This window comes from Lepisosteus oculatus, chromosome 9 (genome assembly GCF_040954835.1).
Source record: "Lepisosteus oculatus isolate fLepOcu1 chromosome 9, fLepOcu1.hap2, whole genome shotgun sequence".
NCBI classification, from domain to species: Eukaryota; Metazoa; Chordata; class Actinopteri; order Semionotiformes; family Lepisosteidae; genus Lepisosteus; species Lepisosteus oculatus.
This window is the reverse complement of record NC_090704.1, coordinates 30,098,313-30,111,712: the sequence shown is the minus strand read 5'-3', so window position 1 is coordinate 30,111,712 and position 13,400 is coordinate 30,098,313. Positions and strand designations below refer to the sequence as shown.

Below are 13,400 nucleotides of genomic sequence, written 5' to 3'. Positions count from 1 at the left end.
TTCATTGAATGTATCCCAATGTAATACCAATTATGATTGCTTGAATTCACCACATTGAACACAAAGCATGATCTTATTCTAATGTGAGAAAAAATATGCATGGAATTACAACAAAATAAAATGTATATTGTACTTATTTGTGTTAATCTCATGATAACGTATACACAGTGATTATGCATTGCTTTTATATCCTATGATTTTGATGCTTCATCTCTACTCATGAGAAATTCCAAACTGTTAAAGTCTGCTCAGAGCTCAAAAACTGAGCAGAACTGGGCCTGGTCAGGATTTGAATGAACAGCCTTAATGAAAACTGAATCCTGGCTGTAGCCTCAAGTGGAACTGGTCTCATTTTCTTGTCCAAAAAATTCACATAGATGCCTCAATATAACAAGAAGGAGACAGAAGGGAAATATTGGACTACAATCAGATTCCCAAGAGCAAGGCTGTTTCAGGACCAAATCCATTAACACATTTTCAATCGGTGCAGCACAGATTCTCATTTCTAAAGACAACATTACGAAGATGCTCCTCCTAGCACTACAGCACATGGAACAAGGGCTCTGGACAAGAAGTCCCAGTACAGAAATAAAAAGGATAAGGAGCAGTTTGAATTACTACAGTCAGTCCAAAGGCATATAAAAATGGACTGATTTTAGCATTTGCTGTAATTGGTTCCAGTCATCATGAACAGTAAACTGAATGAACAAATGGTGAAACCCGGGGATACGGTAGTTTAATTAGATTACTAGACCTTAAATTGGAAACTGATGTAATGCATTAAGCAGTTTTCCCAGTGGACATTATGTAAGTGAACATGTACCCATTGCCTGGTCTGAAGAGGTGGCCGTTTGATCAAAGTGAAGAAATTACAGTAGTGGGTTTGATAATGAGCACCTGCAACAAATCTAGCAGCAAAGTGCTATAAAACTACCTGCTTCCTTAATATTTTTATAGTGGTTAGACATTATCATGTATGAACTAAGAGGTGTAATAGTTTTCAGAAAACATGAAATAAAAAGCTATGTCTGGATTTAGATTTAAGTCAGAAGCCTTAAATCCTTAGCCCAACCCTAACCATAAATTACAGTCCATTTCCTACACCAGACTTGAAAATAGATCTTAATCTGTGAGTCTCTGGGACAAACCAAAAACTGATCATGAAATCATTCTTTAACACACAGAACAAGCATCTAAAATGATTCTGCAGATCATGATTCGCAGTTTGATTTTGGCTTCAAAAATATTTTTCAATGGGTTGGAGCTTTCAGAAAACACTTTAATGATGATACTCTAGGATCAAACTACAATAATCGATATTAGTCAATACATAAATCAAATGGCAACTTATTTAAAATCCAGCACAAGCCAGGTCCCATTTGCAATGCATGAGTCCATACATTTGCTAGGTGCACAAATGAAATGCTCTACTGTACTGTATGTCATATATTAAAACAGAAAATCAAAATAAAATTCAAAAATGTCAAAAAAGTTTTCTGCCGCAATAGTTTCAGCATTTTTGCTGTTCTGCAGGTTATCACCTCTTCAGTTTCTGAACTGAAGCAATACATCATTTGAACTTTTCATAAAACAATGTTATATGAATTTGCAGCTACAGCACATTCATTCATAGGTTGTTATTTAATCTTTTTCCTTTGTTTTCAAGAACCAGACAAATGACTTTCATTTCTGAGAGTTCTACAGTAGGTTGAATGGCAATCAGACTCCAATCATCCTCCATGAAACTTTCAGTAAAAGATGATGCTCTTTGAAAACTGGGGGCCTGTCTTTGAACTCCCACTGACCTTTTCCACTTGAATGCTCGTCACTGCACTTGCAAGTCTTTCACACTTCCTGTTGTCTCTACAGCAGTGACATTTGTGCAAGGAAAGCGTGCCAGGCTGTTTGCCTCATCTGGAAGTTACCTCTATCAAACTCACACTTTCAGAAAAATACCAAATCTCTCTGGGTAAGAGCCAGCAGTAAGAAAGGGAATGAACAGAACTATGAGTTGAAACATTATCAGAAATACACTCTGGGGAGATCAAAAAGTACCCAAACAAACAGCAAAACAGCAGATTACTGCTTTCAGTAGCTCCTTATATTTGACAGCTTCTGAAGTCACTAACAGGGTCTGACATGGTTTGAAATAATCAGATCTGCAGAAGAAAAAATCTTCAACAGATATATTGGTAAGGGGGGGGTTCTTCTACACTATTTAATTAGGCCAACAGCAAGACTGGGAAAACGATGACAATTAATACTTGCATTGTACAGTCTATGTAGCTGATAAGATGTAGTATTTATTGACTAGCGGTGTGCTCATACTGCTGGGTACTATATAGCAACGACTCTATATAGAAATACTGTAATATAGAGAGAACAGAGTCACAGCCGTTTTGTGTACATACTCTACAGTACTTGCATCCATACCAAACTGAAGAATTTTCTGCAGATCAACTGTGCAGAAGTATTTATGGGCAGCCTTTTAATAGTGATGTCACAGCACATTAAAGCCTAATTGAGATGGATATTATTAACAGGCCATTAAACACTTTTCTTGGGCATTTTTCACCCGATTGTCTTTGTGCTCGCTGCAGCGTGGGGCTAAATCAATAAACAATCTGCAGTTGGTGCCCTCAGGAGCTGGGACTAGAATAGCATTAACAGGCTACAGGCAGGCAGATATATGAAGCCATTCGCTTCATCCTCCCACTCCAATCCTCTTCTGCACCATTAAGAGGCATAGGTAGGGGGTAGGGGTGGGAATACTGTGGGGGTGACATATTGTGCGCAGAATATGGACTTTCAAAGCGCTGCCCGAAGCATTAATTTAATCCTGATTGGGCTGAAACATAAAATGTCAATAATCTGAAAATTTATTTAGTTTTAATCAATAAGTACAGTGAAGAACCACTGCTAGGTGTTCGGTATCATGTCATATACAGTACTGCTCTCCGTGAGTGATGTTACACACTAAACAAATTAAACTTAAAACAAAGTCAGATTCATAAATCATTGCATTGCAGAAATATTACCACTCTGAATCTGAAATTTGACCACCTCTGTGGACCAGAGCTCTGATCTAACTGAGATCTACAGGTAATCTCAGTCTAACTGAGATCTAATCTAGATTTAACTGAGCTCAGTTAGATCTATTCTGATGAGACAAATGCAGCATGGAAAAATCCTTTTAACTCCTCTACACCAGACTTGTATATTGACCACTCAAAGTTTAAGCAGTGAATGGTTTGTGTAGCACTGAATTGGCATGTAGGTTTGTCAGGTCATTAGTTTGAATCAGGGATTTCACATAAAACAAACTCTAACAAATAGTTAGATTAATAGCCTTACAAAATTTACAGCGATTACTGTTAACTCTTAATAAGCCACTGGGTAATTCAGAAAGATACATTTAAAAATGTAAAAATATTAAAAACAGCTTGCAGTTGCAGAGCATCCCGCTGAAACTGCTGACCTTCACTACTGACAGGCTCTACTGAACCAACCCCCGGGACACAAACTCAACACTTTCGGTCATTAATTTGAACATATTCTCCTTGACCAGCAGAGTTCCTTCCAGCAGGCTGGTAACAAGTGACAATGATAGAATCAGGTTATTTTCCCCAGCAGATGAGACATGCTCAACAGTCAGAACCGCTGCTCAGGAACTGCACAAAGAGAGCTCTCAGCCATTGGCAGGACTGCACTTAAGAAAGCAACATAGCAAGCCAATAAGCCTTTTTAAAAGTTTATTAGGTATCAAATATATGTCTGTATACACTTGTAACTGTCTAGCCAAGAAAACCCACACAGTAAGATCATATAGGGATCAGGATATGTGACAGTACTGACATCCTACATGAAATGCAGGATGGAAGGTCTGGAAAAGAGTGATCTTTGACATACTGTAAAAAGCAAGAAAAAAAACCTTAAGCAATATCAAACAGTATACAGTGTACTATGTGGGAAGCTGAGTCAGTATGAGCCAGCTGCAAAGGTGCAAGTAAAGGTTAATTCCCCACTGGATAGTAGAAAGAAATATATATTTATTATATTACATCTTGTTTGTACCTCCGTTTCCTTGTATGGTAAAAGGAAACATAAACATATTTTATACTTAAAGCTGTGAAGAAGACTGGATGTTGAAAAAGCAGACTGCAGCAAATTGAAGATCTGACCCTGTGCACCTGAGAAGATTCTGCATCACAGCAATTTTCCTCAGAAGTATTTCTGACACCCATGTGATTCCAGGCTAATTCCCCTGCATTCAGGGATGGCTTTAACCAGTTAACCTTTGAGCGCAGAACACAAGCTTCTGGCTTCAGACCTTTGGCAAAACAATACTGTTGGCATTCTATTATTGCCAGCTTTGGCAGTCTATTATTGCTACTTTGGCAATCTATTATTCAATCTTTTGGGTGACTTTAGTCTTCCACATGTAGTTTACTTTTTTTTAAAACATGGAATTTCCAATCATTTTCTTACTACACTGATTTGGGAGACTGGAAAACGATACCCAGTCATGCTGTCAAAGGTGATATCCTGGCTTATTTCAAGAAACATCTGAGTGAGATCCATGTGTCAATTGGTTATTAAGAATGACCATCAGAGCTAAACAATCTCCTCTCGATTGTAACCTTTCCCATGTTCTTATGATTTCGAATTGCCATTTTGTTTTCTAAGACCTGGTTGACTGGCAGTGACCTCTGCACCACTTGGGAAAGAGCGAGATATATGGACAATGCTCTGTTGCATCATTCATTTTTTCACATGTTCTGAGCTCTAAAACATAACTGCTCACAGGAGAGGCAACTGGTGTTACTGATGGCACAGCAAGCTTGCAGGTATCTGGCAAATCACAGTTTGCCAGAAAGCTAAGAAGCAGAACCTGGACTTCCTGTCACAGTCACACTCTTTCTTTTTTAACACCACTGACTGCTTCAGAACCTCCTCTTTCACTCTCTTCTGTCTTTCTGTTTTACAAGGTCTTATTCTTATTAACATGTTTTCCGAAATCACTCCAATGAAAAGTGACACTGAAACATAACCACAGTCTCCCCATTTACCTCGAGCAGCTCGTCTCCCACTCGCAGGTGCCCGTCTCTGAAAGCTGGCCCACCCGGGCTGATGCCCACCACGAAGATGCTCATGCAGGAGCGATCACGGTTGCCCGCCAGGCTGAGGCCCAGGCCATTCCTGTCCTTTTCCAGCTCAATAATGTGCAGCTCTCCCGGCAGCTCCCCATACCTCTGCTTTATCTTCTCTGGGGGGAGAGAGAGAGACAGAGGTGACTTTATTCTACAGAGACAAAATTGAAACACAGTGGGATCAGCTGAAACTTTATTTACATTTCAGACAATATAGTAGCAAAATCATAGCAAATAATGTGATAATAGCAAAATATTTAAAAAGTCTAGCCCCAGTGTTGCAGATCCTTCAAGTAGCATGGTCTCGAAGACCCACATACATAAAACCACATTTTTCTGTGCATACGAGAAAGGAGTAAGATACTTTTCCTGTATATACAGAATAATATGGTTGGACCAACCCAGTGTTTCAAACCTTCTCTCTCTATTTGGTCTTTAAGCATAGTCATTCCATTTTCCCTTCATAGATCTTTTATACCTTATTCAACAGGCGGATCCTGTTTGGCCAGGACTTTTCCTGACAACCCTACTTAGAAACAAATGGCATTTTTAATGTCTTCACATAAAACAATATGTCTTGTAGATTAATCATAGTATTTTTCTCACCTGACACTCTTACCAATCTATCTCACAAAGTATAGACAAGTTTTGTATCATTCAATTTCCTTTTATAAAGAGAAATCAGCACACCCCCAGCTGATGCTGATTTATCTAACAACCACATGTGGGACGCACACTAATTTTCAATATCCTGAGTGTTTACACACTGCTTCCAGCAGTCTGAGCTTAGCTAAACACTCCAGAACCTATACTCCATTACAACCGTTATCGAAGCATGACAAATTCCAGCCAATTGTACAGTAAGAGCTACTAGCTCAAAAAACGTCTATTCCTCAAAACAGAATAGAAAAACTAGTATCAACCCAATTCCAAATAAACTAAATGTTATCTTACAATGGCTCTTGGATCAGATATAGTATCTGATTCTGATAGATATGTGCCTGGCTGGATAGCCAAACTACATCTATAAAAATGCTCTGAAATTGTCATGACAATCAGTCTGTTAGTCGAGACTATGCTGTCAAGACTTGACCTGATGGGCAAACATTCTGAATTCTACAGAGAATAAAGGAAAGGGTCTTTATGTCTCAAAGTACAGCAGTCTGTGGTGTAGTGGATCAATCCAAAAGGAAAACCCATGCAGCAACCTGGCCATTATGCTTTCTGTGTAAAACAGAGTGGGGACTGCCACTACATAGTAGATGGAGATTCTCTTTGTCCATGGGGAAAAATTGAACATATTGATCTTTCTTTATTCAAATTACCAAGTGTGATTCTCTACAATCACTTACAAAACAGAATCATCACTTTGGAGTTTTTCACATGTTCAAGAGCACAGACTATCTGCATTTTCAATTTTTCCATTAATAAAATACAATGAGAAAACCTTGAACACTTAGATCCAAGGAGATCATTTTTACAGAGCTGCCTTCATTGTATGCACATCAAAGATACCTAAAACACAACATAAGCCCATTAGTTACTGGACAGCAGCCAGCTAGTGGAATTCAATTGGTATTGAGAATGTGCTCACTTAAAGAGACTAAGGCCTAGCTTTTTAATCAATAATTGTGCTGCCAGCCACGAAAGCTATTGTGGAAAAAATAATTTGAAAAGATTCTTTGCTTTTTCACAGAGACCCAGGTGAGATGAGGTATATATGTTTGTACACAGTGAAAACAAAAATAAACTGTAACATAATACAACAGCTCAATAGTACATGAGACATTTCACCTGCAAAAGAGGAAACTTCAGCTTTATAACAGGATAACAGATAAGACAGACAGCAAGTGTAGACAAAAGGTTTTTTCCTTAATTACCCGTTGGGCCTGAAAGAAGCAGCGAAGTCTTTTACATATTAATGATATAGGGAAGACATTATAAGCTCTAAAATGCTGACAACCCATGAAGAATGATTAATGGTTTTTCAGTCCATAGGTGACTAAGAAAGCAAATCCCAGAGGCTCTGATTCTAGCAAGGTTCTTGTCTCTCTGTGGACAGCCAGAAGGCATCTTAGCCTCAGTACTGAGAAATCTTCTTATTCATGCACTAATTTATTAGCACAGTAATGTTTGCATTTCCTGTCATTAATGGCATTTAAACAAAAGAACTTCAATGAAATACACACACTGATCTGAAGAATTTCGTAGCTTGGAGTTCACAAGGACATACCTCTGTGCTAGAATAGCCCTGTCTGATGAAGGGCTTAATTAACACAAGGTTGTCAATCAGAGCCTGGCTCTCCTTTCTAACCTCTGCAGGAGGACTATTAATCTCTTGGTGCTGTCAAGCACAACAAAATACACGTGATAACACTCAAGGGAGCATCATCAAAACCACACTCATTGAAATAAAAAAGCAAGACAATGAGGTAGAGGATAATACAAAGTAGTTAAATTGCAAAAAATCTAATGTAATAAAAAATTACAGCAGTCAGAAAACTATAATACAGGCAGTTGTCATAAGCACGATTTGTAAGTGCAAATGTACAAATATGTACAAACACCCCTTACAACCACTTAATAAATGGAATGTATTAACGATACCATAAATGTGATGATAACCAACCTCATCGGCTGTTTAAATACAGTACGTATTACTAACAAAAATCTATCCCTGACCAAAGACCAAGGCATATGCCTTATCCTAACCATACGCTCAGGGGAGTCATATAACGTTTTTATATGTTACATGTTAAAAACTGTTTAGCATGCCAATAGATTGTTTAATAATGGATAGCTTAACTAAATTAATTAATCAGGAAGATGGCAGGTTCTCTTGCTGCAAAAGGCAAGAAGGACCAAACATTTTTAACTAATTATCTACTGTAATTGATTCTATAACATTAGTTTAACTTATACAGTTTACCTTTCTATGCAGTTAAAGCCTGTGCTGCTCCCTAGACTTTAGGAAAATGAGACCATGCAAAACCAGGTTGTTAGAATTCAGCTTAGCATCCAATTTCTGAATGCTACAATTTGCTGTCAGTATGGGCATACTGCGACACAGAACATATTTTACAATTCGTTCGGTGCCAGTCTGATCCATATTTCATGATTTAATCTGAAAGGGCCAAGACCCCTGTTAATGTCTGCAGAGCTGCACATTCTGGGATTCTAATTCTTTTGCTCAGCTGCACACATATAATATGTATGCTAGCCTCACTAAGCTTCCATTTACACAAAAGATTATAGGCTTTTGGAAAACTGAACCTTTCAAATAAGATTTTCTTTACAAGTGTATTAGAACAATTTAAATATTGTATTTTAAGGAATGTAAAAGTGTCCCGAGATCTACGGCTTTAATTTATATTCATCAATTTTCAAAGGTGCTATTTGCACGTTCATTAACATATCGGCTCAGCTGGTAGAATTTACAAAGCTCAATGACACTCGAGATATCAAAAATATGTTTCATTCAATTGTGTCCCCTGTGAAGTGAGGAAGATGCACACTCCCCTGAAGTACAATAGATACTGCCTGCCTGTTGCTGCTCCACACCTGCATGTGCAACAGCAGGTTGGATATCCCCAGTGACAATACATCTGCAATCACAGCATGACACAAATTATACATACTGTAAAGACAGCAAATGATGCACTACAATTCAAAACAGGTTATCGAAAGCAAAACATCATGACAAATGTTTTTATATATTTTTTCCTTTTGCATTATAGCTTTGCTATAATATTTTCTTTTTTCTATTACATAATTTGTTCTATAATTCTCGGGTTTCCCCCATACAGTATAACCGTACTTGTAGTTATTTTGTTTTACGGGTTTAGACATGTTAACTGGGTTAGAATTATTTAAATATTTTTTTAATGATTTTGAATTTTGTGCATTTTACTCCTTTAAATGGAGAATACCTAAAGTGCAGATAGGACTTCCTGTGATGAAATCTGCAGATGCCTTATACATCACAGTGTCCAGTTTTTCACTGCATCATTTGGGTTTCATAGCTTAACCACCCATTCCTTGAGCCAGAGTCAGAAGACAAAGGACTGTAAGAAATAGGTAAAGAGAGTGTGGACTGCTGCCTTGGAGAAGGTTCCTGAAACACCCCATTCAGGGGAAAAAGAGCAATTTTTCCTCCTGGATTATGTTGTAACAGGTGCTGTTATCAAAATATTTTCATCTTTCCCTCTACTCTGTAAGGGAATGTTGCAGCTCACTTCTTTCAAGAGCACTGAATACTCTCCATAGCAAGGGACCTATCTTTTGGTGCAGTAGGTCTTGCTGTGAAGCTAGAATTCAACCACATATGGATGTAGTCTGAGAAATGGGTACGATGCCCGCTGTGATAGAAAAATAAACAAGGTGATGTTGTGAATAGAAAGTTTGTTAAGACTAGGAAATAATGTGGCAGCGATGCGACAACAAAACCATTACAGAATGTCAAAATCCCAAGCATCCTACTTAGACACCAGATCTTTACTATGAATAAGAAATCTATAGTATCTAATCTCATTTCACAACACCACAATTTCAAACTCAGGTAATGGGAGGATTTTTTTTTTCTTTTCAGTCTCATTTTAATGTATTGTAAATGCATTCAGTACTTACTGATCTCTTTGCACTACAACACCGATTCTGTCAGCACTGCCTTATCTCTGCTACCTAATTATGTACAAATGTATCTTTCATGTCTTCCACTGCATCACTGTAAACACCTCCACATGTCAATGCTCATGATTTGAAAGAGACAGCTGCAAGAACCATCTGAAAGCTTCTAAGAACTGTGTTTGGGTGCTTAACTGGAATCCATAGTGATTTTCTGGAAATAGTTTTCTCTGTCTTTTGTTAGGTTAAAGGAATGAAGTCTCTTGAGACTTGATACAAGTATGTAGTTAAGTTAAGCAAGATGACAACTTCTGGACGAATAGGAAAACAGGGACCAAAATGGAAGCCAAAATGTTTCCATTTAGGACTGAAACCATGAGCAACTTCTTTATGCGCAGTGCTGTAGCTGTCTATAAAAAAAAAAAAACTTTAGTCACACTGTTGTTTCTCAGGAGCCAAGAGCCAAGATGAGGTCTGTGAATCAATAAACTATTGAGAAACAAAATGAACAAGACAGGCTGCATATCTTTTTCTCATCTATAACCTTTTTTAAAATTCTTGTGAATAAGAATCTTCCCAATTCTGCGACTATGGTTTTGATTAGGCCTCAGTCCCTCTTCACTGCTGTGCTGGCCGTGACTCAAAGTGAAATAACATTGTTTGGCACTCCACAGTTGTTTTATTGGAAACGACTCAGTTTGTGGTAGTGTACTGGACATGTTTTGATTAAACACCAGCTGTTAGTTACTGGAGGGGGCTCTATGACCTTCTGATTTGCTGTGATGACACTGGCATCCCTGTTTTCATTTTCAATTTCTTTTTGTAGTCGCAGCAAATTGGGAGATGTTACTGCTGTAGTGATGTGATAAGTAATTAAAGCTGAAGAGGTACATAAATCCCTGCAAAGAAAAGGTAATGATTTTTCCCCCTTCCAGATGAAAGTGTCTGTAATAAAGAAAAGAGCAAACCAGTAGAGCACAGCTGCAAAAACGATTTCTGTTCCCACTGATAAAGCCAACATCCCATTAACCAGGCTTTCCGCTTCATTTAGGAAACATCAGTGAATTAAAAAGCAATATTATTTTTTAGATTTAGTGCATCATCAAAGTTTGAACATAGGCTATAACTGCTTTGAAGGTTTTATGCCACCATAAAAATGCTTAGTGAGTGTCTTATTTCCAGATTCCAGTTGCTACACTGAATCTTATAGTTGTGGTGTGAGGAGCTGTGCATTTTAGTCCTTGTGTATTTTGGACTTGAATCCATATACTGTACAATCTCCACAATATCAATATCCTTGCAACAGAGATCCTAGAGTTTATGAATTTCTGTTCACTGAGACAGATGTCCATCCACTTGCATTGATTTCTACATTTAAAATACCATTGGCCACAGCTAATTGTTTTAGTAGTTTTTTTGTAGGTAGCTTAGAACCTAAGTGAAACTAAAATGTCGTCCAGCAGTTTTCTTAAACTACATAGTGCCTGTCCCAAATAACATGGCTGTGTCCCAGATGTCACACAAGGCCGTAAGCTTGGGGTGTCCCATTTGTAAATTGGTGTTTAACAAGGGAGCTCATGAGCGCCCCCAATGCGCCCTTAATGCACCCTTCTCTGAAGCCGGCATCGGAGCAGACTTCGCTGAAGGGAATCACCCAGAATTCCTTGGGGAATGGTGATGTTTCATATTAAATACAGTATGTTGTGTCATACAAATGACAAAGTTCAGGTGTCTGTGAAGCAGAAGTCTCTTTATTTCAAAAGCATATGGAAGTCCGGCTTGCAACCACCAGACTTAAAATAAGTAGCTGAAGATGGTGTTTTAAAGCAACCATAGTAACTGGTTTGTTTTAAGGTATAAAACACCATCTTCAGCTACTTATTTTAAGTCTGGTGGTTGCAAGCCGGACTTCCATATGCTTATAAAATAAAGAGACTGTCATAGTGACACATTCTAAACAAATGATAAGACAGCAACACATGCCAATTAATTATATCTAAGTTGCAGACTAGACAACAGCTAGTTCTTTTAACGTTCCGGGCGTACAGCCAGCTTACCAAATACATGCCCTTTATCTTAGTGACCAAGGACAGGCAGTGTCTTTATATATTTGAGCACAAAGCCAACTTCAAGCCACTAGACTGCATAGTTTGCAAAAATATTAAAACAGGAAATTATATATATTATATAATCTTACTTCCCGGGTGTCTCTCTTATCTCTTCAAGTACCTTCCAAAGCAAAGAGAAGATGCCAAGGAGAAAAAATATTCAAGTGCTGGTAAAATTGAACTTTTTTACAGTTTTACAAATCATAGCATTTTATGTAAAAACAATATTTTATTAAGCTACTTTATTTTCATATATTTTTTAGGTTCGAAATGTTAACAAAGTTATCTAGTCACCCCAGTTCTACTGATGAATACTGATTTACCTACAATGTATTTTGTACTTGGATAGATCAAATATGTAATAGTACTGTACAAAGTTTTGAGATGTTGCCAAGTTTACATTATTGAGTTTACTTTGACTACTTTGAATCAGTCGTTACTGAACGCATTATGCTCCTTGTACTGTCATTTTTGTACTGGGATAGATGAGATGAAATGTATTTAACAGTACAAAGCTTTGAATAAACCGAGAGCGGTATTGCCGAATATTCGTTATTTTATTTTGCCCGCTGAGCTTAGGGCTCAGTGCGGTACTTAGGACACGTCCTTTGTGTAAAAACATGTTTACTGTGCTGAATTAATTCTCCAGTTGTGACCCTGTACCCTTGAACCGAGTGTGAAATATTCCCATCATTAACCCAATTTTAACCCCGTAGGATCTTACATACTTGCATCAAATCTCCTTTAAATTCTATTCCTTTGCTCCCTGGTGAAGTGATTTAGCTGCATTATCCTATTACTATAAGTACTCTAACACTTTCTTTCTTTTTTATATCTTTTTTTTTTTGCTCTTCATTGATCTCTTTAAGAAGACTCTAATACCTTTTTAAGTGTATTAACTCAGATATTTAATTTATATAATTTGTTTTGAAATGTTTTGAGATCTAACATTTTAGACAGTTTATTAGTTTACCTTCGACGGCATAATATTACTACCCCCCCAGTGATCTGCAAAAGACATTTTCCCCTTGTTACTATACTCCTTTATTGCTGCTACACAGATAATTAAGCCACACCCTACCTTTATACAGACTACAGATAGAAAGACTCTTTGTTAATTCTTTGTTGTTTGATAAAAACAACTGAGATGATAGTGATGTATATCTCTATATTTGTGAGGAATTTTTTATAGTATAACTGTAATTAAAATTAATTTTATTCTTGGATAATTAAGAACTTACATACCTTTTGGTTATCATAACTAATTACATGCTTTCCTCATTCTGGTCACAAGTGAATACTGTTCTTAATAATTGTTCTTGAACTGTACCTTTGTTCAGAACCATAAGAATATCCACCACTTGGCTTGGTCTGAACACTATAGGCAGTCTGAAAAAGGCACAACAGCGCTTGCACTTTCTGCGGTGCTTAAAGAAAGGCGGTATGGAGAAGCAGTTCCTTGAGAACTTTTACCGCAGCACCATAGAAAGTGTCTTCACTAGTGTCCTCACAGTGTGGT

The 13,400-nt window shown here is 37.5% G+C and overlaps 1 protein-coding gene across 3 annotated transcripts in view; it reads right to left on the bottom strand.

Moving 5' to 3' along the window:
- Positions 1 to 13,400, bottom strand: part of patj (PATJ crumbs cell polarity complex component) — a 225,057-nt gene that overhangs the window by 45,422 nt on the left and 166,235 nt on the right. For all 3 annotated transcript variants that reach the window (XM_015356178.2, XM_015356179.2, XM_015356180.2), the window contains one exon: positions 5,070 to 5,266. In XM_015356178.2, coding sequence (XP_015211664.2) covers positions 5,070 to 5,266 — 197 coding nt within the window. The remainder of the gene's footprint in view (positions 1 to 5,069; positions 5,267 to 13,400) is intronic.